Source organism: Canis lupus, chromosome 7 (genome assembly GCF_011100685.1).
Source record: "Canis lupus familiaris isolate Mischka breed German Shepherd chromosome 7, alternate assembly UU_Cfam_GSD_1.0, whole genome shotgun sequence".
NCBI lineage: Eukaryota > Metazoa > Chordata > Mammalia > Carnivora > Canidae > Canis > Canis lupus.
The window spans coordinates 45014506-45040170 of NC_049228.1; the positions used below are offsets into that span (position 1 = coordinate 45014506).

General features: G+C 36.7%; 1 protein-coding gene across 4 annotated transcripts in view; it reads right to left on the reverse strand.

Moving 5' to 3' along the window:
- Positions 1 to 25665, reverse strand: part of C7H18orf25 (chromosome 7 C18orf25 homolog) — an 80806-nt gene that overhangs the window by 33659 nt on the left and 21482 nt on the right. For all 4 annotated transcript variants that reach the window (XM_038543368.1, XM_038543367.1, XM_038543370.1 and 1 more), the window contains exon 2: positions 10781 to 11565. In XM_038543368.1, coding sequence (XP_038399296.1) covers positions 10781 to 11495 — 715 coding nt within the window. In that variant the 5' untranslated portion in view covers positions 11496 to 11565. The remainder of the gene's footprint in view (positions 1 to 10780; positions 11566 to 25665) is intronic.

Below are 25665 nucleotides of genomic sequence, written 5' to 3' on the forward strand. Positions count from 1 at the left end.
ACCAAGATAGCCCACCAAATGCGCCCCTTACATTTTTATGTCTAAAAGTCCATGTCTAGTAAAATCTGTGATCCCAGTAAGAAACTGAAGACAGAACAAACTTCCCCGAAAGTACCTCAAATTCAAGATTACAGATTAGTTAAAATCTAGTCAGTCATCTCAAACCAGTACGTTCTTCCTGTTGATATAAAACTTAATCTAATAAAAGAAAAATACAACCTGAAGTCATTTACAAATGTTGCACTATCATTTCAGAGAAAAATACATCAGTTATAATAAATTTCTATATACTTTATGGTGAAAATTCATACTAATATTATGTAAGAGCTTAGCTGATGTTAAGAAATTTATTGCAGGTTGCACTAGTGTTCAAACCTTACCCCCTATTTGTCAAATATCAAGTTCAGGAAATCTGACAGTCATTACACAATAAAGAGACTTCTAGTCTTTTTCATTAATTCCTACATACATTCTTCAAAGAGAACTGAGCACATTAATAAAAGCCTCCCCCAAAGTTAACTCCCGATTCTCATCCATCAGTTTTGAAAATATATATATATATCACAGTTTATTTTTCAAATAATAAAAACTAGAAAAGAAAAAAATTGGCTTGGTCTATTACAGTTAATTTAGAAGTTGCAAATATTTGGAAAAAGAAATAAATAGAAAATGTAGGGATCCCTGGGTGGCGCAGCGGTTTAGCACCTGCCTTTGGCCCAGGGCACGATCCTGGAGACCCGGGATCGAGTCCCACATCAGGTTCCCTGCATGGAGCCTGCTTCTCCCTCTGCCTGTATCTCTGCCTCTCTCTTTCTCTGTGTCTCTCATGAATAAATAAAATCTTTAAAAAAAAAAAAAAAAGAAAGAAAATGTACTAACAATTTTCTGATAAATTATTAAAGTTCTTCATTGTTAAATAAACTACCTTCCTTTCCCCTTCCTCTTAGAATTAGTTTTCCCAAAATTGCAACTTCATTAAATATTAATAAACCTTTTCCATATTTGAGAAGTTATTAAGTTATAAATTTGAAGGGAAAGACTAATAAATTTTTATTCTAAGTAAATCCACTATAAAGCAAAATCTTAAAAACAGTGTTAGCAAAGTTGTATATTCCTACTAAAATATTTCATCCAAATTTAGCGGTTTCTTACAATAGTCTAAGCAACCCAGAAAAGATAAAATATCAATATTTCCCAATCCCAGGCCACATACAAGAACAGCTATCATGTTGCAAGACTTTCAATCCTGTGATATTTTCTCCCCTTTGACACACTCTATAGGCCCTTTAACATGCCAAAGGGTCGTTTATTTTCTGCCAGAGGATTCAAAACAAAATTAAATTGGTAGTACATTAGCTAATACACTTAGTCACTAGTAACTTAAAAACCCATTCAATACACATCCTTAACAGAGTGACCATTTCAACTGTTTCCTCTAGAAGCACCCTTTCTTTACATCAGGATACCAGACAATTTCACTTATGTATGCCAGGTTACTGCCTCAGGCACTGAGCTTTACATTAATGCTCAAGATAAAAGTTCGTCTATGTAGCAGTGAAAAATTCTCATGCATGTAGTCAAACTCCATTCTATTCTGCTTTCTCCACAATATCTTGCATAGTAGGTAGATTATACATTTCATTTCCTCAGGTTAATTCATTCTTCCTGCATACAAATATTATTGAAAGTTACAATTCATTAAAGACTAGCAACAAATGCATTCATTACGACATATGGAAAAATGATATAAAAATGTTCGTGCAGTACATTCATCACTTATGGCCTTCAGAGTGGGATTAATTACACGATTCCTCCTTCTCAGAGTCGAGTATAGAAAATAAACGCTAGAGATTCTCAAGAAATTAAGTATCTATTTGAATTTACTAATATTCCCTATATCTTATATTGTTGGCATGAAAAAAGCCTAAAAATGAGGATCACTCCTATCATCTAAGTATGGTTCTATGTTCCAACCACATGTAATGAAATACAAGCTAAAATTTATCCAACCGTTTTGAATATCTAATTTTTTTTTAATATCTAATTTTTTAAAAAGAAACTGTTTACTATTTTAATTTTTAAAACACTATCAAAAGAAACTTACAAAAGGCAAAACTATTCTTTCTTTATACAGTCCAAACACCAGAGAGTTAACACAATTGATTTTGTGACAATTTTTTTTTTTTTTTTAATATTTTTTTTTTTTTATTTTTATTTATTTATGATAGTCACAGAGAGAGAGAGAGAGGCAGAGACATAGGCAGGGGGAGAAGCAGGCTCCATGCACCGGGAGCCCGACGTGGGATTCGATCCTGGGTCTCCAGGATCACGCCCTGGGCCAAAGGCAGGCGCCAAACCGCTGCGCCACCCAGGGATCCCGATTTTGTGACAATTTTAAAGGTTGTTCTGTAATATTGCCATTTTTGGCAAAGTTAAATGGAAAACTGTTTTAAGTCTTTGGGAATTCTACTGGACTGTCAACATTTCAACAAGTCGCTCAAGAACCAAAGGGCTGCTGTGATAGTTCTTGGAAATCAGGCATCTGCATGTAAGCAAGCACCTGACTGGGTGAGAGGGGAAATTCTTTGGCCAACTAGTTGCATTTTAAGTTCCCCGGGTTCCACAGCTGCTTGTTCTCTTCTCCAGCATCAAGGTGAGTTAGCTTTTCCATCCACACGTGAACTTCTTTTCTGTCTGCCTCTGCATCTCGGAAAAACAGCTCATGGCCTCTTCTAGGACACTGCCTATGCAGTTCCTATCATACACAGCAACCCTGTCAAGTAATCTTGGAATTTCCCTGGGCGCTCCTTCAAATCCCCCAGCATAATTGAAGTTAGCTTTAAAGACACTGAGGCCATTTGATAAAACATTAATTCAGAAAATTGTATTTTTTATTAAGACATGCTTATTCAGGAAAATGGCTTAAGCATTACTAAAAAGAGCCATATAAAGCCTGCATAAGCAGCACTTAAGTTAACTGAACAAAAGTAAAGTAATTCCAAGAAAAATTAAATAACATAACACTACCATTTTTCACAGCTTCAATATTATTTGCCTGGCAACTAGTATTACTATACAACTAATTATTAATCTGTAAGAGTGGTTTTCAACCTTTGCTGAACATAAAACCCTGGAGTGGTTTAACAAATATCAAAACCGAGGGCTCCCAGGCATTGAAGGTTTGTTTTATTGTTTTAAACTCCCCAGGTGATTTTACTTGGTTGAGAACCATTGTATCCCTGAATATTTTCACTGCTTTGACTATAAAATTCTAAAAACTGTTTTCACAGCTGACCCATAATAAATCAGTATACAATTAACTCTCAACGGACTGATTTTTATCAAATGCTCTTCTTATATTAAGTTAAAAAATATTCCTTATGGGAAACCGCATAAAGGATATACACAATCCATGTATACAAGCTCTGGGTCAGCTTTCTATAAACCCTGGTCTTTGCAAGTGCTAAAAGGTAAAATGATTAAAAAAAAAAGTTTGTGATTAGGTTTAGGATATGCTACAAATTATATCCTCCTGCTCTGCAGAGCACATAAATGCCTGAGATGTCCTGCAGTAAAACAAAACAAACAACCCTGTTTCCACATGGTCCAGCACTTCCCAAACATGTGAACAATGTATAGCTATTAATATCCTGTAGGAAGTCATCTCATGGGATTTAGGATATGGTCCTCTACACACACTGTTTTATCCTTGAACTAGACAGGATTATTTTTGGTTTGGATTGAATCCCACCATATAGTTTAGGTCTCCAATAAAACTATGCTGACCTCTTTTCCTTAGGATGCTATTAAAAATGTTACTTCTTCAGACCACTCTTGACCACAATACTATCTGAAATAGCTTTTCTACTCCATTCCTAGTCAATTTTTCTCTTATATCCTGCCTTATTGTTATCCATAGTGTGTATTTCTAATAGGATATGACAAATTCATTTATAATCTGTCTCCTCAAAAAAGATTAAGTTCCATGACAGCAGAGACTTTTCATTCACTGTTGCATTCATTCACACACTACGTAGTAGGTGCTTAAATATTTGCTGAATAGATGAATGATGGAAATCATTTAATCTTGGCCTTAACCCATCTACCTATACCAAGAAGTCTTATAAAGAGCTCTATTGTATTTATTCCAGGGTATTTCTGAAAATATGGCTCACTGTATCTCATAGTGGCTTTTTATGAAGATGCAAAAGAAAAATTTCCCAGGTCTCAGTATTAAGAAAAACAGTGTTTTTCCTAGATAACGGGAACTATTTCATCAGTCATGTCACCTCTTTTCAATGCCTAAACAGCTATGGGACAAATTTTTGGCCCAATTCTACTTAGAAAATAAAAACTTCACAGAGTTTATTATCCTCTAAGTTCATATTATTCCTTTTCCCGACTACTCCATCCCTTGTCCTCACACTTAAAAAAAACTCTTGTCCATACAAAAATTTTCTCAAGAACATGCCTTTCCCCAAAATTTGTATTTCACTTATGGAAACACTAAATGAAATTTAAAGAATATTAAACTTTCTTTAAGCAGTTTATCCCCATTATAAGTGCTGGGTAAACATAAGTGTAGAGGACAAGAAATTATGATGCCTACTTTGATCTGTTTCAGATTCTGGTGCTGCCTTATTTTTCATCAAACACTGAAAAATGGTTGAATTGAGATAATGATGTAAGAATACTTATGCTAGGGATACTGAGGTAAGTTGCAGCCTCACAGAGATGACTATCAGAAATAAACACTGATAATAAGCAGGACATTTTAAAATATTAAAAACGAGGACTAATCATACATTTGTCAAGACTCACAGAACATGTAACACCAAGGGTGAACCCTAATGGGGATCTCTGAGTGGCTCAGCGGTCTGGCGCCTGCCTTTGGCCCAGGGCACAATCCTGGAGTCCCAGGATTGAGTCCTGCGTCGGGCTACCAGCATGGAGCCTGCTTATCCCTCTGCCTGTGTCTCTATCATAAATAAATTTTAAAAAATCTTAAAGAGTGAACCCTGATGTAACTATGGATTTTGAATGACAATATTATCAATGTAGATTCATCATTTTCTCTGGTTGGGGGTGCTGATAGTGGGGGGGGGGGGAGTCTGTACATATGTGGGACAAGGGAATTTATGGGAAGTCTCTGTACCTTCTGCTCAATTTTGCTGTAAACCTAAAACTGCTCTAAAAAATAGTCTATTAAAAAAAAAAAGCAGGGAATATTCTCACCTTAAACACACGTATGTCCTTTTATTAATACTAAGATATATCCCACTTTGAGAAAAAGACTTATTGAAAGCAAAGCTTACACTTTTGCGTATACAAAGTTAATATAGGCACTCAACTTTAGGAAGTTAGGAAAAGCAGGCCAAAAATAATACCTTAGTGCCTTAATATAAGAGATTGCCAAAAGACATCCACCAGTAAGATTTCAAAGCTTCCAAATTTAAGTAACATTATCCAGACATTACACCATAGAGAAAACCACACATTTAAACAATGCATGCTTTCAAAACAATAACTTAAGTGGAGTAAAAGAAAAAATGTATATGCTTATTAATACAAAACTGGACTATGGTTTTTATAACTAACATGACTTTTTTTTTCTTTTTAAAGATGTATTTATTTATTTTTATGATAGACACAGAGAGAGAGAGGCAGAGACACAGGTGGAGGGAGAAGCAGGCTCCATGCCGGCCGGGAGCCCAACGTGGGACTCGATCCCGGGACTCCAGGATCACGCCCTGGGCCAAAGGCAGGTGCCAAATCGCTGAGCCACCCAAGGATCCCCCTAACATGACTTTTAAAAATTAGACTCCACTGTTCATAACTTGATACCCAGCAGTAACAAAACTTAACTGAGTCAGACTACCAGTGTCACAATGATTTTGTGAAATCAATGCGAGACTTAATATTACCACTTAACTGAGTAGTAGCTCTTGGCCCTGGTTGTTCACCATAATCACCTGAGGAGCTTTAAAAATGATGATCTCATGTGTAGGTAAAATCCAAAATAACCAAACTCATAGAGTAGACTGTGGCTGAATGGGGAAGATGGGTGAAGGTGATCAAAGGGTATAAACTTCCAGTTGTAAGATGAATAAGTTCTCAGGATGTAAGGTACAGCATGGTGACTGCAGTTAACAATGTTGTATATTTGGAAGTTGCTGAGAACAGAGCTTAAAAGTTTTCAACACACAAAACTATGTGAAGTAACAAATTTGTTAACTAAGCTTATCATAGTAATCATCTTGGAATATATACATATATCAAATCATCACATTGTACACCTTCAACTTACATGATGTTGCATGTCAATTATATCTCAAAAAAGCTAGGGAAAAATGCTGATGCCTTGGGTGAGACCCAGAGATTCTGATTTCATTGATCTGGGGTAGGGCCTGGGCATCATTAGTTCTAAATGCTCCCAAGTGAGTCTAACCTATAGTCAGATTGAAAATTGCATGGGTTTTTCCTGTCTTGTTTGCATTTACTAAACTGAAAATAGGCAGTTTTCACCTGATTACTATGTCTCAGTGCTTTGTTATCAATGTATTTAGTAAGTCTCCTAAATAGCTACAATACAGTAAAGTAAGATTGTAAGAGGCTTAAAATGGGAAGGTGGGGCTTTTAGCCACTTCATATTCAATCTAAAAAAAATATATATATATATATAGGATTGCTAATGTGGGCTTCAGGTCTTCTCCCATGAGTTCCCACTGCTTAAATTAATATATAAATGTTTCCAAGTAATTCAATCCCCAATAGGCTAAGAATCCTCACAAATCAATAAGAAAAAAAAGTAGCAGGAGGAAAATGTGAAAAGAATATGAATAAAATGTTTACCGAAATAACAAATGGCCAAACATGATTTCTCAGCTTCATTAGTGATCAAAGAAATGCAAATTAACACTAAGATATAATTCTTCCATCAAATCGGCAAGACTTTTTAAAAATATAAAGAATATAATGTAACAAATACACAAACTCCTGGATGCAATAAACGATATATTTTAAAAAGCATTGGCAGTATGGGTCAAAAGCCTTAAAGTATTCATAGCTTTTTCTCATAGTAACAAAAACTAAAAACAGCCCAAAGGCCCAACACTGGGGACTTTATCTTATAGTCAGCTAAATAATTCAAAATCCATACATTTTAAAGACAATATTGTGTTTTGTTAAAGTGTTCAAAATGCAATATTAAGAAGGAAAGAAGACAGAAGTATATATAGTGATAAATTTTGTTACATATTATGAAAGGCAACATATTCAAATGTTAACAAAAGCAGGACTGTGATTTTAATCTATTTCACATTTTTCTATTTTTAAAATTTTCTACAAAGCATTTACTACTTAAAATTTTTTTTCATTTCCAAGTAAGAATTGATGAAGCATGGTAAAAGTGAGAGAGGTAAGATGACAGCTTATCTGGATGCCTTTCAGTACATAAATATGTATGTTGAGTAAGGGGTACTGAGATCCTGGCTTCAGCTGGAGATGAGCCTGGCTACATGGATTGAGAATTCAGGTGATCTTAGACTACTGTCCTCAAGAGCCTCCCCCCGATATTCTCCAAAACAGATTAGATTTTCAATTAGATTTTCAATTACATTTTCTACCTACCCAGACAAATGACCCTTACCTACAAAGGTAGATAGTATTTTTGGAAACTTAGTCTGAAGAGGCATGTATATGGTGGACTATTTAGCCACACAAAAGCAGGTCACCACAGCAAAAACAAGATGAAGCCAAGTCACCCTGAGGTTAACTCTATGCTAAATATTTATCAAAAACAACAATTATTGGAAAAACTCTTCCCTGCTCCCCATGTGCACTGATGGACATAAGTGAGTCTGTTCTGAGAACTGATTCTTGAACTGAATGAAGTCTAATGTCCATTATTCATATTCACTAAAATCAAAATTCCCTGTAAGAGCAGACTTTACAGACCTAGTTTCAACTTAAAGTGATTTTACAGGGAAGTGACATCCCACCCCACCCTCACCAGGAAAAATAATGTCTAATCATAAAACCACGAAGTGTGATTGAGGGTACAAAAAGGTCATCTATACAGATAAATGAGACATTTGATTAAAAGCCTTGGATACTCAAGATCATTACAAAGTATTTTCGCATTAATATTTACTACAAAATACTCTATTTTTGCTCATCTAAGTCCTCCCAATGCAAGAACTGCTAGAATTATCTTGATAACTCCAATATATTCTCAAAAACTTCATGGAGAGAATGATTTCGTGTGGGTAATAAGCTGCCTGTCAGTTAACTGTTAACTGTAAGACAATAAGCTTCATAAACATCTGCTTCCAGATATAAAATTCAATTAATTATGTATGATTGTGCACTATAAAATATAGGAGTCTGCATCATTTTCACTCTTTAAAAGAAAATGCATTAATTGTAAATTTGGCATAAGAGAACATTTAGCATAATTCTCTCAACATTTATGCTGCTGACAAAGCTTATAAATGAAGCATTTTCTGAATTACGAAATTAGTTGTATGTACCTTGATGAAAAAGTAGAGCAAGAATCTCGGTTTTTACTTTTCCTCTCGATTTCCATTCTGTGTAAATAGCTTGATTCAAATGTCAATATCCAAGAGATTCTGTCCGGCACATCCAGTTTAATTTCACCTGAATGTCCATGTTACTGTACTCAAGTCAGTTCATATTTTATCCAATCTTTACAATTTACACAACTTTCCAGTAACTGCCCTTGCTATTAGGTTGAGTATATCCCCTTCTCTGAAGTCATAATGTGACTCAGGAAACTGACATATAAAAATGCATGATATCACAATTTTTTAGGGGTAGTAATCTGACAGTTGAAATGAACTTCCTAATATTTAAACTTAAGCTGTTCCATCTTTGCTGCTTTGCATATGAACAGCACCTCCTGAAACTGGGTGGTGCACAGCATATACAGTGGCCCCAGCACCTTACCTACCATTTGATTCTCCAGGATTACCTTAAAAAATTCTACAAACTTTCAAGAGCCACAAACTTACTAAATGGTCTGAAGAATAAAAATTAAATCATAGATTCAAATAACATACTTTGGTGTTTTGGTTTATATATAATTCAGAATAGACAAGAAACAGAGCACCAGTGTTTCAGAAGCTTTAAACACTGGTAACAGTAGTCAATTAGCAAGGTTTGGATAATATAAATGAAGCACACCTAATCTATGTAAGCCAAACAGAGAGAACCCATGAAGACATTTCTCATGCCACCTCTATAACTGGGTCTATTTTCAAAGAGAATTTCACCCACCTTCTTTTCCCTTTCCAAAAGGAGGCAAAATATTGGAATGGTTACAGAAAAATCTGTTTAGTGAAATTAAGCACTGTATCATTATGGTCTTAATTAATAGATCAGAACATAGGAAATAAGAATGAACTATTTTACAGGTGTTAATCAAGCTTTTTAAAAAATATTAAATGTAAAACTGAAATATACCTACAACCTGCCTGAGAACCCCAAAGTCTGATTCTCTCACATTCAACCAATGAACTTCAAAATAAATCCCCTCCCTAGCAATTTTAACACAAGGAACTACCAAAGGAATTCAATAGATATTAAAACAGTAAGCATTTCTAATTGTTAAAAACTCATATTTAATATATTATATGGATGAGACTTTTATTATGTAAGATGAACACCTATAAAATGATTCTTGTTACTGAGTTTATAGAAGTTTGGTTGGCTACAGGTTTAATTAACCAATATGATTTTTCTTGAAATATTCTGTGTATCAGCAATACGTGGTCTTCATGGGTAGAAACAAACTTTTCAGAAAACTAGGAAGAAAGAACAGTCACCCATAAAATTTTAAAAATCAAAACCTCCCTTTCTTTATCAATAAACAATGCTGTCATTATCTATTAAATGTCATGTAGTTTATAAAATGTTCCTAATCATAAGAGTCTCTCCAAAAATGAGAATTTACCAATTAAGAATCATTCAGATCTCATCTTTCTTCCACCTTGAAATTGCAAGACTACCCTTTGTAGTACACAGTACCAGACATGATAGTATGGAGAAAGCAAGTATGTCAAACATGTAATAAATTACACACTCTTACACCAATGAGAGCTAGAATAAGCAAATTTCTATCAAATTTCTTAAACCTTGGGGGAATAAAGGGGAAATACTGCAAAAACCATTTTTCCAATGCAAGTGACAACTCAGAATAGAGAAATGTGCAACAAGGATAACTATTTCATCATGCACTGAACTGGGGGAAAACACATAGAACTACTATTTTTTAGGAGGAACAGTTACTAGAAAACTTTAACGGAAGATAGAACATGTCATTTCAGACACCATAAGCTCGAGTACAGTGGCTATATAATAAAGCAAGGTGCCTATTCCTGAGGAGAATTTACTTAGTAATAATGCTGAACAGTGAGTATTAAATCTAAGCAGTGCTAAAAAGGCAATGATGGGAATTCAGGTAATGTGTTACAGAGAAAGAGATCTGTGAGAAATTCCATTACTTAAAAATAATCTTGTCCCTATCATTAACCATTTAATTTTTTTTTTTTTTTTTTTTTTGATGTGCTAAAGTGCACTGGAAACCTCAGAACAGGTTTTTTAAATTGGCCATGTCTTGTTAATACACTGCAGTCTTCATTCAAATTTACACAGAGCTGCAGGTCTCCTGGATTTTTTCAAGTGTCACTCATCTAACTGAGCCTGACAGCTTAGAAATGCCATCGGTTGCTCTACAGTCAGTTTAAAAAACATCCTCTACCTGGTATCTCTGCAGTGATTGTCTTGCTGCTCCCTGAAACTTCTTCATCATCATCTGATGAGCTCGTGCTTGAGTCACAAGTCAGGTCACTATCACTGGTACTACTGTCCTGCAATAGGTTATACTTCTTCCGTGCAGCAGCCTCCCTTTTCTGTCTCAGTAGCCTGATTCTCTCCTTGTGCTTTTGGCTCCGATGACCTTTAACCTTGGCGACTCGGCCATTCTGTTTATCACTGGATTGCCGGTTTTTCTTGGCGGCCATAGTAGATGTTTCACTTTCAGATCGGGACCGCCGAGATTTGCGCCCGACTGTGGCACCAGACACCCCAGAAGGGTCTCCTTCCACCGCTGTTTCTGCCTGGGAGGGTTCATTCTCTTCTGCAGAAGACAACGTGTCTGAGTCAGCCAGGTGACCACTAGAGGAAGGGGAAAGCATGCAGTGATTAGAGGAGTCACTCTCATAAACTCGGCCAGTTGTCGGCTTGTCACTCTCTGTGGATGCCAACTGAGACTCAGAAGAGTCCCTTCTCAGTTCCATCAATAAGCAGGGCATTGAAGAAAGAACTGTAGAATCCACTACCCCATCTTTCTGAACTTGAGATTCCAGTTCTACAGATCCATCTTCCTCCTTAGCTGTGTCTTGTTCGGATGCTTTTGGTGGGACTTCAGACTCAATGAGTTCTTCGACTTTTCCCACTGCCTCCTCCATCTTCATTTCAGACTTTCAAGTTAAATCATGGAGCAGAGTCTAGGAAACTAGGTCAAAGATGCAACAGGAAAGCAACCTGTACAAAAACACACAAAATCAATAAACAGAAATGGTAGATTATTTAATCAACACAACATGCCCACCTTTCTAAATGAGTAGCAAAAGTTACCATCACACAGGCCTTTAAAATGTATTTATCTGCTTAACAAATTCAAAGGACTCAGTACTATCAAATACTAGCAAACACAACTACTAAAACTGGCATAACATTAATCTTCAATTACTGAACTAGCAAGCCCAGCAAGGAACCAAGCAAGAATTTTCCATTCTTAAACTTTATTTAAAATCTTCAAAGGAGGGGGGGTGGGAGGCGCCTGGATGGCTCAGTCAGTCAAGCATTTGCCTTCTGCTTAGGTCATGATCAAGCTTAGGTCTGCTTAGGTCCTGGGATCAAGGCCTGCATCAGGGTCTCTGCTCAGCGGGTGGTCTGCTTCTCCCTCTGATCCTCCCTTCCGCCCCCCTGCACCCTGACTTGTGCCCTCTCTCTCAAATAAATACAAATCTTTCAATAAAATATTCAAGAAAGGGATCCTCAAAACTCTGATAGTTAAATGTGTATGTTGACTTTAACATAAATGAAAAAGAATGCTTCAAAAAAAAAAGTAGTCCCAGAAACAAGTTAACTAGAATGATTACTTTCATACTCAAATCCTCCAAGAGAGGAAGTTACAGTGGAACAATATCAAATGTACACTTATATAAAACAAAACAAAATAAAATCCTTCAATTACATGCATTTGGCAAATGAGCACCCAAAGTAATTGTATGCATCAAACCTGTCTGCTATTCCTCTTCGGAGGGGAGAGGGGGGAGAGGAATACCCCTGCACTACAGGGGTATTAAAAGGACAGGCCTGACTATGCTGTTTCCACACAATCCCTTCTAGTTGCCACATACCTCTCATCAGGCCGAATGTGAGCCTAGTGTTGGCTCACATTCTGTTTCATAAACAATAGCAACTAAATACAGACCAACTACTTTGTGAACCCAGAAAATCTAGTACACTCTAGTCTATGAATGACTTAAGGAGTGTGACAGAAAACACTTTAAAAACATTTTCCACCTTTATACTTTATTTTTTTAAGGATTTAATTTATTTGAGAGAGAGTATGCATGAGTAGGGAGAAGAGCAGAGGAGGAGGAAGAGGGAGAGAAAATCTCAAGCCGACCCCTCACTGAGTGCAGGGCTGGACCCCAAGATCCTGAGATCATGACCTGAGCAGAAACCAAGAGCTGGATGCTCAACTGACTGAGCCACCAGGTGCTCCTATATGCTAATTTTAGAATCTAACATCCTTTTCCTATGAAGTGTGCTACAACTCTACTTAATCATGGAGAAAGAAGAGTACAGAATATTTAATCATAAGAGTTGTGACCTATACAGAGCAAACTTCATTAACTGGTAGTTTGGTTTTAAAAGGATGATAAGGGGATGCCTGGGTGGCTCAGTGGTTGAGCATCTGCTTTCAGCTCAGGGCATGGCCCCGGGGTCCCGGGATGGAGTCCTTCATCAGGCTCCCTGCATGGAGCCTGCTTCTTCCTCTGCCTATGTGTCTGCCTCTCACTCTGTGTCTTCCATGAATAAATAAATAAAATATTTTTTTTAATAAAAATAAATAAATAAATAAATAAATAAATAAAAAGAATGTGCAAGGCAAGTAAATACCTTACTCTGTACACGTGATGTTACAGAAGGCAATTATCATGTGGTCCCACTGGTAAGAGAGACAAACACTGAGCTAGATGGCTATGCTAATCAGGTGCCATGAGACATCTCCACTGTTTCACTCTATCAAGTTACTTGACAGTTCAATATATGGCAGATGAATATCAGAAGAAACTCAGAAAACCCTTTTATTGATCTAACATGCCAAGTCTACTTTTTGCTTACTATAAACATGAATATTCTGTATTCCTTTATATTCCTATTTTTGGGTTTTCATGGTCTTATTCTCAGCTGCTAATGAAACAGACATTCTAATGAAGATTCCTCAACACATTCATGAAAACCAGAACATTCACAGCCACTGGAAACATTCATTAATGTAAACCAATCCCATATGTAGCCTATTTTATAAGCACATTTGCATCATTACTAATTTTTGAGTTAAATGAAAATAAGCATAAATGTTATTCCTAACACCATTCCAAAAGGAATGTAACACCTCTGAAAGCCAATAGAGGGAGTAAAAGTTAAACCAGCAAACTGCCAGTGTCATAACTGAAGTATGTTGGCAATACAAAAGGAAATAAAATATTTGGATATGAAATACCCCAAATATGAGAAATAAACCAAGATTTTCTAACTAAATAAAAACAAGAGTTGATTTTTCTGTAGAGAGTGAAGTTATATATTCCAGAATAAAAATTTTTTCTTACAGCTGAAATATTTGAAAATCTACTCAAATGAAATTAATGTCAGCCATAAAGCACAAGAATCAGAAGTCTTGAGTCAATTTTTGAAAGAAGGCACTGGACGTTTTCGAAGTACATAATATAACATCAGGTTGAAAAGTAAATATGTTAATATAACCATAAAACTCCTGCTTTTTTTTTTTTAAGATTTTATTTATTTATTCACAAGAGACACAGAGGGAGAAGCAGGCTCCATGCAGGGAGCCCGATGTGGGACTTGATCCCAGGTCCCCAGGATCATGCCCTGGGCTGAAGGTGACGCTAAACCCCTGAGCCACCCAGGCTGCCCCAAAACTCCTGCTTCTTAAATAAATTGTGTAGGTAGGACAAATAAATCTATACTGTTTTTGTTAAAAAAAGCATGATAAAATATGAAAAAAATGTCTTTAAATGACAACTCAATTATCTTTCATTTCAAGATCCTTATATTTCAGAGTTTGAGATTTATAACGACTTATACTGCCTTAAAAAAGCAATTTTAATCACAAACACCAGTATCAACCACAAATAGGATACTAATATCCAGTATTAGTATCCACCAGTCAGCTAAAGTGATCTGTCCATACAATGTGGCCATAAAGGATGAAAAGGTTCTTTAATATACTAATATGGAGTAATTTTCTTTCCTTTATTTTTGAGTAATTTTTAATACATAATGTTAAAGGAACAAAAAAGGCATATTATATACCATTTGTGTAAGTAAAGAACAAAATTATATTTATATTCTGTAGAAAATAACACCAGCTATTTTGGCAAGAAAAGTAAATGAGAGAACAGGAATCAAAAGACCCTTTTACTGTATATAGTTTTTACCTCTTGAATTTACAATCATATAAAAATATTACCTATTCAAAAGCCCACCCTAACATCAAAGTCTACTGAAAAGTCTTCTGAAGAAAAGGGGAGTTGTACCTTTCTGCTCATGACACCAAATACTGCTCAGGTCAAATTTAGTCAGTGAAATCTATCAGTTTCCCCCCTGTAGTGGAATTTGTCATAATTCATAAAACACAAGAAAAAAAGTGAAAATATGAGCTCTGACAAAACTCCCTGCAATGGAATAAAAATTAAGTACCCTAAACACAGGGGAGAAAGATGTCATATGTACAGAGTAATCTTCCCAGAGTATTTACTGCATATATTGTTTTTGGTCCAGGAAAATACATAGATTTTCCTGGTAGAATAATCAAAAGTAGCTGGTAGAAAAAGACAAAACTAGGAGCACCTGGATGGCTCAATTGGTTAACCATCTGCCCTTGGCTCAGGTTGTGATCCTGGAGTGCTGGGATAGAGCCCTGCATAGGCTTTCTGCTTGGCAGAGCCTACTTCTCCCTCTCCCTTTGCCCCCCGCCCCCCATACTCTCTTGCTCGCTCGCCCTCTCTCTCAAATAAATAAAATCTTAAAAAAAGAAAAAAACTATCAAATGATAGTTAAAAGATAAAAGGCTCTCAACTATCCGATTTAATATTCAGCGAATTCACAAGAAAGTAGTAAATATAAAACACATAGCATTTATTTCCTTAGAACACCATTTTCCACCATGCTGTTCTTTCCTCCAGTCTAAAGGAGGTTCCCCCTTCTACATGGATATTACAGCCAATCCCCTCTCATTTCCCTAGAGCCTTATGGATTATTCTCTGGCGCATATCAACCTCTCACACTCTAACAGATCATCCATCCATCTACTCATTCATTTGAAAAAATTCTCCTTCTACTTACCACTTCAACTTCACATCTCCTCCTCCAGAAATCATTCTCTTCTTTCACAACCTTATTAAGAGAACTGTCTAAATTCCCTGCCTCTATTTCCTTACCTCTCATACTCCTCCAACCTAATCCCACTGACATCTGCTTTTATCAAAACTGAAGAACAGTTCTTATTAGGGTCATCAATGACACTGTATATCTAAATCCAACAAACCTAGTTTGGCTTTCATCTTAATGTCTAAGCAGCATTCTATACTTAACCACTCCCTCTCTTCCTTAAGCTAAAGTTTTTCTTTGGCTTCCAGGTTTCCCTTCTTCTAGTTGCTCCTTTTCAGCCTATAGGCATCAGCCCTGGGACTATGTCCTTTTCACACCCATCAAAGTAACCCTCTTCTATATCCAGTTTCCAATACCTTCCCATACTAGGAATTCAGTGTCTCCATCTCAGCACTTCTCAAACTATATACCAGTCTACCCAAACTGCCACCTGACATCTGCATTTAGATTTCACAAAGGCACCACGATCTCATGTCCAAAACCAAATTAGTCATCTGAGGTACCCCCAACTCTGTTCCTTTTCTAGTTTTCCCTGGCTCAGTAAAAATAACACCATTATGGGGTACCTGGGTGGTACAGTCAGTTGAGCATCCAACTCTTGGTTTGGTCTGTTATGATCTTATGGGACATGAGACTGAGCCCTGCGCTCAGTGAAGTCCGCTTCAATACCCTCCCCCTCTGTCCCTCCGCCACTCTCTCCCCGAGAGAGAATTTTTTATTTCAAAAAAAATAAAGGGGTGCCTGGGTGGCTCAGTCAGTTAAGTGTCTGCCTTCAACTCAGGTCATGATTCCAGAGACTTGGTATTGAGCCCCATGTCAGGCTCCCTGCTCAGTAAGGAGTTTGCTTCTCCTTCTCCCTCTCCCCCACCCGCCCCCCTGCTGGTGTACTCTCTAATAAGTAGCCTTTAAAAAATAAATAAAAATAAATTGATTAAAAACAGGCTGTCAATTCTGGACAATCAAAATGCAGCATTTGCTTTATTAGTTCTGTGTTCATTAAGAAACCAAAATGACAAACTACAGGTAGGAGAGTTAAACCATGGAAAGGAAGCAATACACTGCTCCTCTGAGACAAAGAAGCAGAAAATATTAAGTGAAAAGGAGTCGAAAGTACAAACTATAAGGCTAAATGAGGCTACTATAAAAATCTGGAGAGAGTTTCTTTCATATCAGACCTCATTCTTGGTCAGAAAAACTTAATACATGGTGAAAAGATCAGGCTTGGAGGTTTGTGAAAATGGAAAAGGATTGTAACACTTGCTACAGAAAATGTGAGGAGAATAAAACTGCTAAACACAGTAATTTACATAGTGTCAAAAAGAATAATTTGCAATCCTACTCAATTTCCACACTACGTATCTTTGGCTTTTCACACTCATTTTTGTGCCGGCCGCACCGTTGCTGGCTACACTTCACAGGTATCATGTTAAGTATCAATTGCTTGAAGTAGCCTTTGGTACCATACCAATAGGATCCCTGTTATATACAAATTACATACCTATTTTCTTTCACATCACTTTGCGTGACTCTAATAAATTGTGCTAGTATTTAATGTCCATCTATCATACACAGGGACTTGTAAAGGTTTGAATAAATTAAAAAAGTATATAAATGAAAGATCACAGAACCCTCCAGCTTATTTATCTCTATGATTAGTAGGCAAAACAGACCTTAAGACAAAAGGTGTCATTCTAATTTTCTTTTTTTTTTTAATATTTTATTTATTATTTATTTATTTAAGTCACAGACAGAGAGAGAGAGAGGCAGAGACACAGGCAGAGAGAGAAGCAGGCTCCATGCACCAGGAGCCCGATGTGGGATTCGATCCCGGGTCTCCAGGATCGTGCCCTGGGCCAAAGGCAGGCGCCAAACCGCTGCGCCACCCAGGGATCCCGTGTCATTCTAATTTTCATGGTTCGATGTTAAACATAATGGGAATCTAATGGAAGTTACCTCTGACTACAAATTTTTCAAGGAAGTAGAAAACAAAGTGATTGTTAAGAGTGAGGAGGAATGAGGTAGTACTGATATTGATCAGAAGAGCAAGTGTGAAAAAGTATTGTGAAAATGAAGACACTAGAGAAAAATAGATATGATTTCCAGACAATAATAAGGGCCCACTTTAAGGGTTGTAGCATGAACTTCAAGTGAGACTGGCACACACAGGTTTTTCTCCTTTGAAGTTCAGCTGTGTAAGTCCAAGCACAGAGAAGAAGTTGAGTTAACCAGAATTCTAGTTTTATCAAGCAAGCAGAAACAAGAGTATATGCAAGGAATGATTGTAATGATCACATCCAGAAGGTACAGGGCAGTGAAAATGTCCAATGGAATGAACATCCCAGTGGAGTCAAGGTACTATAGTGAACTGGAAAGAGAAGGTGGTAACCCAAGAGCACTATGAATGACACATTACAGAAAGGTTGCATTTATTCGTAACTGACAAAATCTAAAATAGTGCTACTCAAAGTGTTGTTTTTAAAGGACTGTCTGCAGTGACAGAAGTACAGAAATTAAGAAAATTGATTAGAAACTTAGAGCAATTTGATATTGTCATGACAACCAAGCATTTCAATTTCCTAGTTTAACTGATTGTATTTTACCCCAAAAATCCACCAATGATGGATTGAAAATAAAAATATACTGGTCCTGGGCACCTAGGGTAGCTCAGTGCTTAAGTGTCTGCCTTCGGCTCAGGTCATGATCTCAGGGTCCTGGGATCAAGCCCTGTGTCGGGCTCTCTGCTTTGCAGGGAGTCTGCTTCTCCTTCTCCCTTTGTCCCTCCCCTACCTCCCACCCCCATGCATGCAGTCGCTTGCTCACTCTCTCAAATAAATAAAATCTTTAAGAAAAAAATATACTGGTCCTTCAGAACAGACAGTTCAAAAAGCACTGGTTAGAGTATGACTGTAGAAATAACTGGCTGAAGTAGAGAACAAAATCATGAGGGAGTTTACAGAACTGAGTGGGTGGTGTCAGAAGGATCATCCGTGTATACTGAAATCACCAAGAATTAAGACAGGAGTAATAATGGACAAAAATGACATTAAGCAAAGAAAAAAAGTCATAGTCAGTGGTCAAAAAGGACAGCAATATAGGGATTAATGGAAGAGGAAAATAATCAGAAGAGTGGCAATGAGGAACAAGGAAATCCAGGCCAGAGGATAAGGACTACAGGAAGAAAAAAAAAGTGCAGCCACCCCTTACAAGGTGAAGCTGTGCCCTCGGTAGAAAGCCACAGTGCTATGAGTGCAAGGTAAAGGAGAATTCAGACAGGAAATTAAGAATATTGGTGATTTTGCTGACAATGAACCAAAGCAGAAGAGAGCTGGAAGAAGAGGGGAAGGAAAAGAACAGAGAATGTGCAGTGCTTTCTGAAGATCAAATACAGGAAATAAGGAGTGACTTAGGAGTTTGGAGCTTCCTGTGGTAACATTCACGAAACAGAAACTTGAATGTAAAGCACTCAGATAGTTTTTCATTCTATGTATTTAAAAAATTTAGTGTTGGTCATGACTGAGTCAATTGATTTCACAACCCAATAGGTCGTGACCTAAAGTTTGAAAAACACGGTCTAGAGAAACACATGTGTCATAGCAGCACTGTTTCTGTGATAGACAAAACAAAACAAAAACAAGACATTTACTAACAAACCGTAGAATGGAAAAATAAGTTGTGGTACATTCCTACAATAAACGAGCATACAGCAGTGGAAACCATGTTAACATAGATAAAACAATAAAAACAATGGTAAGTAAAACCAAAACAAAAAAAGCAAATTACAAAAACAAAAAAAAAAGGCCGGATCATTCAATGTATTATATATGAAGTTCAAATCAAGACAAAATGAAATGACATAATATATATGGATACTTAGTTGTGCTGTAAAACTACTTTAAAAAGCATGGGAATGGTTACCAACACATCAGGATAGTGGCTACCTCATTGTGAAGAAGTGATAGATTATGGGTATGTAGGGTTTCTTAAGTATTAGTAAGGCAGGACACTTCTGGCTATGAGCAAAAAAAGGGTCAGCCAATCCTCCTGAGATATAAAGTAAGACAGGGACGCCTGGGTGGCTCAGTGGTTGGGCATCTGCCTTTGGCTCAGGGCGTGATCCTGGGATCCAGGATCAAGTTCCGCATCAGGATCCCTGCATGGAGCCTGCTCCTCCCTCTGCCTGTGTCTCTGCCTCTCTCTCCATGTCTCTCATGAATGAACAAATAAAATCTTAAAAAAATGCATGACAAAATTAATCAAAATAACCACTTCAGGGGTGCCTGTGGGGCACTCTTGGTTGGGTAGCTAACTCTTGGTTTGGCTCAGGTCACGATCTCAGAGTCCAGAGATCAAAGCCTTGTGTAGAGCACCTTCCCCCCACCCAATGGAGCTCCCTGCTAGGGGAGTCTGCTTTAGATTCTCTCTCCTCTCTCCCACTGGTGTGCTCAGGTTCTCACTCTCTCCTTTTCAAATAAATAAATAAATCTTGAAAAAACAAAAACACTTCAGAGCTCTGGAAATCTTTCAAAACATACAAAAAGAGAAGTACTGATGCTTAAAAATCTGCAGGATTGGGGCACCTGGGTGTATCAGTCAGTTAAGCATCTGCCTTCAGCCCAGGTCATGATCCCAGGGTCCTGGGATGGAGACCTATGTCAGGCTCCCTGCTCAGTGGGGAGTCTGCTTCTCCTTCTCCCTCTGCCTGCCCCTACCCCTGCTTGTGTGTACTCTCTCTGTGTGTCAAATAAATAAAATCTTAAAAATATATTGGGGGTCCTGCCTGGGGCTGCTCCATCTCCCCCCACCTCCCACCTGTCAGCTCAATAGGTTCTGCCTAATGAGGTGGGACAGGCCTGAGGGATGGTGTTTGCACCACAAAGAGGCCTCAAAAAAACAAAACAAAACAAAACAAAGTGGCCTCAATCTGAAATGGTTGGCCACACCTACACCCAGAGGCATTACAGGTGCAAGACACAATCTCAGCAGCAAGCAGGCAGGGCAATCAAGGGTTCCACCCCTAAGGATTTGATAGTGAATGGGTCAAGCATATATTCTTGATTGAGGCTACAGGATTATGCAGAAGAGATGTGAAAGGGTCCAAAAGGACTCAAAAGCCCAGGCAGACTTGAACATGGCCTAAACTTTAAAATGCTTTCACCCATCCACACACAGATCCATTGGTAAAGAACAAAAGTCCTTACTGGCAGGAGTTATTTGAGCACAATTTCTGTCCAAGTATTGGCTAACTAGAAAACTATGCTGGAAAGGACAAGTGTAACCAACAGAAAGCCAGATTTAAAAAATTTTAAAGGAAAAAAAATAATAAATAAATAAATAAATTAAATAAATAAATAAATAAATAATAAAAAAATTTAAAGGAAAAATAAAAAATAAAAAGCTGAGCAGAGACATAATCAACAACACACTGCAGGAGTGACAGATTTCCAATTTATCCCAGTTACCAGCAACCTGCTTTCAAAGGGAAAAATAAGGGCATCCCGGGTGGCTCAGTGGTCTAGCACTGCCTTCGGTCCAGGGTGTGATCCTGGGGTCCTAGGTTCAAGTCCCGCAACAGGCTACCTGCATGGAGCCTGTTTCTCCCTCTGCCTGTATCTCTGCCGCCCGCTCTCTCTCTCTCTCTCTGTCTCTCATGAATAAATAATAATAATAAAAAGGGAAAAATAATAATCCAAAGCTGCTGTAATACATTATCTAATATATTATTTAAAAATATACATTTTTTAAGATTTTATTTATTTATTCATGAGAGATACAGAGAGAGGCAGAGACATAGGCAGAGGGAGAAGCAGACTCCTCTCAGGGAGCTCGATGTGGGACTCAATCCCTGAACTCCAGGATCATGCCCTGAGCCGAACGAAAGCAGAGCTCAACTGCAGAGCCATCCAGGCATCCCTAAGATATCGTTTTCAAGAAAAAATCAAGAGATCTTTGAAAAAATAGGAAATGTGACTCATACACAGGAGATAAAAAGCAGTCACTAGAAAAACAATGTCCTCAGATGATGGACTTCACACAAAGACATCAAAAGAGCTATTTTAAATATGTTCAAAGTACTAAAGGAAAATGCATTTTAAAAATTAAAGAAAAGTATGATAACAATGAATCAACAAGCAGAGAATCTCAATAAGGAAACAAATTTTAACAGAGGAACATTCTATAGTTGAAAAGTATAAAAATTGAAAAGAAATTTCACTAAAATAGGACTCAACAGGTTCAAGATGGCAGAATAAAAAAATCAGTGAATAATAAGTCAATAGAAACTGTGCAATCTGAAGAATAAAGGGAAAAAGATAAAAGAAAAATGAATAGGGCCTCTGAAACACAAGGAACAATGTCAAGAATACCAACATGTGTATAATAGGAATCCTAGAAAGAGTGAGAAAGAGGTAGAAAAAATACATCAAATAGCCCCAAACCTCCTCTAAACTGATGAAAAAGATCAATCTCTGTGTCTAAGAAGCTCAACAAATCTCAAGTACATCTACGTACATACATCATGGTCAAACAAGTGAAAGACGATGAGAAAAATCTTGAAAGCAATAGAAGAAAACTCCTCATATACAAAGAAATCACATTAGACTAACAGGTGATTTCTCATCTGAAACACTAGAGGCCAGAAGGTAGACTGACATTCAAAGTGCTGAGGGGAAAAAAGTAAGAATTCTATATCCAACAAAAATATTCTTTCACACAAAGACAAAAGGGGTGCCTGCCTGGCTTAGTCAATAGAACATGTGACTCTACTTGAGCCACAAGTTAAGCACAGAGATTACTTAAAAAAAATTTTTTTAAATGTGGGTGCCTGACTGGCTCAGTGGGAAGAGCATGTGCCTCTTGATCTCAGGGTCATGGGTTCCAGCCCAACACTGGGTGTAGAGATTTCAAAAAATAATGAAAAGAAAATACAAAAGAAAAAAGAAAATTCCTAGATAAGCAGACTAAGAAACGTCATTGGTAGCAGACCTGCTGTACAAGAAATAATAAAGTAAATCCTTTAGGCTTTTTAAAAGGAAAGAATTTGTGATTCAAATCCATAAAATGAAATGCAGACAACAAAAAGTAGCAAATATGCATGTTTACATAAGACTCTAGTAATAATTCTTATTTCTTCTCTTTTCTTTTAAAAAATAAATGATTGCAAAAGCAATGACTATAACACTATTGCGATGTTTATAATATAAACAAATATCACATATATAAAAGTAATACTATAAAAAGGAGGAAGGAGATGGAGCTCTCCCCTATTGGTGCAATGTTTCTATATTTTATTGAAATTAAGTAAATATTAATTTGAAGAACACTGTGATAAACAAAGATACAGATGTAATCCCTAGAGCAACCATTAAAAAAAAAGAAAAGAAAAGAAAAACGTCAAAAAATATAGTTAAAAAACTAACTCCCCCCAGAGGTAGTAAAGAAGGTACAAAGAAACAACAAATGAGACATCCAATAAAACAAAATGGCAAATGTAAACCCAACCATATTAATAATTGCATTAAATATAAATGGCCTAAAACCTCCAACCATAAAGCAGATACTGTCAAAATGAATAAAAAAGATCCAACTGTATATAGTCTAAAAAACACATCTTATATTCAAAGATAAAATAGACTGAGAGAAAATAATGGAAAAAGATATATTATGCAAAGAGCAACTATAGGAGAGCTATAATGTTTATATCAACATCAGACAAAACAGACTTTAAGAAATATTACAAGAGACAAAGAGGGACACTTCATAATGATACAAAGGTTAATAAATCAGGAAAATATAAAAATCAAGATATATGAGGCAAAAACTAACAAAACGGAAAGGAGAGAGGGAATTCAACACCAATAGTTACAGATTTCCAGTCCTCATTGTAAATAGATAAAACTAGAAAGAAAGTCAAGATTTTAGAAGACTTGAACATAATCAACTAACTCAACCCATAAAACAACATAGAACACCTCATTCTTGGGTAGTTGTTGGCATTTACAACTGGGTATAGGGTAACACCAAATTAAGATGTGGACTACTGAAGGGCGCCTGGGTGGCTCAGTTGGCTATGTGTCTGACTTGGCTCAAGTCATGATCTCAGGGTTGTGAGATCCTACATCTGGCTTTGCACCAGGTGTGAAGCCTGCTTAAGATTCTTTTTCTCTTTCTCCCTCTTCCTCTACCCCTACTCTCCCTTTCTCTCTCCCTGCCTCTTAAAAAAAATGTGGACTACTGGGAAAGTAAAAAGAAATAATCAACTTTAAATTGAACTGGATAATGCTTAGAAACATAGGTGTCAAAGAAAAAAATACGGAAATACAGATTTGGACATTATTAATGTAAATAGAGGTGCTAGATGAATATCTCAGCTAATCCAGGAAGAAAGAATAAAATAAACAGAAGAAACTCCAAACAGATTTTTTTTTAATGTGAAATCTGTTGCTTTAGTATATAAATTGATAGGATAAAACAATTATCCTTGGAGGGAAAAAAAGATATCAATAAAACACAGAGAAAGAAGAAAGTCTTCCTTCTCGCAATATATTCGTAGATGTTTTACAACTTCCTATGAACTAGAATTGTGAGAATGGACCATGATTGATGGAGTCTTATCTAAGGCCAACCACTACAGGAAACCCTCCTGAGAGTTTTGACATAGCAGTATATATAAAATCATTAAGCATTCAACAAAAGAAAGATTTGCCTTTTACGCTGTTCAATTTTACTTCTTGTGAGCAACAATCATCACTATCCTTTAACACCATTATAATGAAACAAAATGAATGAATAAACTGAAACCTTACTGTCCTTCCTAATGTGACAAATGAAAACTCAAGTCTTTTGCTGTTAGAAGTTTACTGTTGCTACAGGCACTTTTCCGTTGAAACCACAAGTTGACACAAGCACAGCCCATTAATTGAAACTGCCTGTAGGGAAGATTTTGCTCTAACACTTAGGTAAAATGGGGCATTCTAATTGCTAGCACTCCTATATCTGTTTATTTCATATCATCACCCTAGACCTGTAAGAAATATAACCAACAAATGCCTCTAACATTATCTGTATGAACCCATTAACTTGCACTGCTTCTCCACATGTACAAGCCATAGTATTAGATAATTCATGAATTCCAACATTGCTCTTTACAGAGAACAATACTCTGCACTAAATATGGCTATTTAAAAAGCCACTTCAAAGAGGGTCAATGTTTTAATGACAATAATGCTTTTGACCATGAAAATAGAAGAGATAATATTTCCTCTGTCACAAAAATTTAAGTTAAAAAAAAAATCCTTACAACAAGTGATCCTATTTCCTTGCAATAAAGTGGTATTGTTCCAAACAGGAAACCTTCTACTGCTTTATCTAATCTAGCATCAAATAGCAAGTGATAGGGTTTACACTGACCACCCTAGGGACAACACTGTTTCAAACAGAATTTATGACATAGTTTTTTCCTCAGGGTCTTTCCTTTTATTTAAAATTGATACTAAAAAAAAAAAAAAAAAAAAAAAATTTCTGTCTATATCTGTGACCAAAAACTACCTAATATAAAAGCAATCCACAAGGAATACCAAAACCCTTAATGTGAGTCTGCTCTTATTTTCAACATTTAAATTCCTTACCTACTTCCCTCCCCAAATAAATCTATACCCACAAAATTTCAAAGCTATTAAGTAGGTGTTGGACCACTAAAACACAAATTTGGATAAAAGTTTTCTGTTCTTTAATCAAAACAGACTCTCTAAGATTTTTTAAAGAAAGGGACGCCTGGGTGGCTCACCAGTTGAGCGCCTGCCTCCAGCCCAGGGCGTGATCTCGGAGTCCCAGGATCAAGTCCCACATTGGGCTCCCTGCATGGAGCCTGCTTCTCTCTCTGCCTATTTATTTTAAATAAATAAAATCATTTTTTAAAAAAAGACTTTTTAAAGAAATATT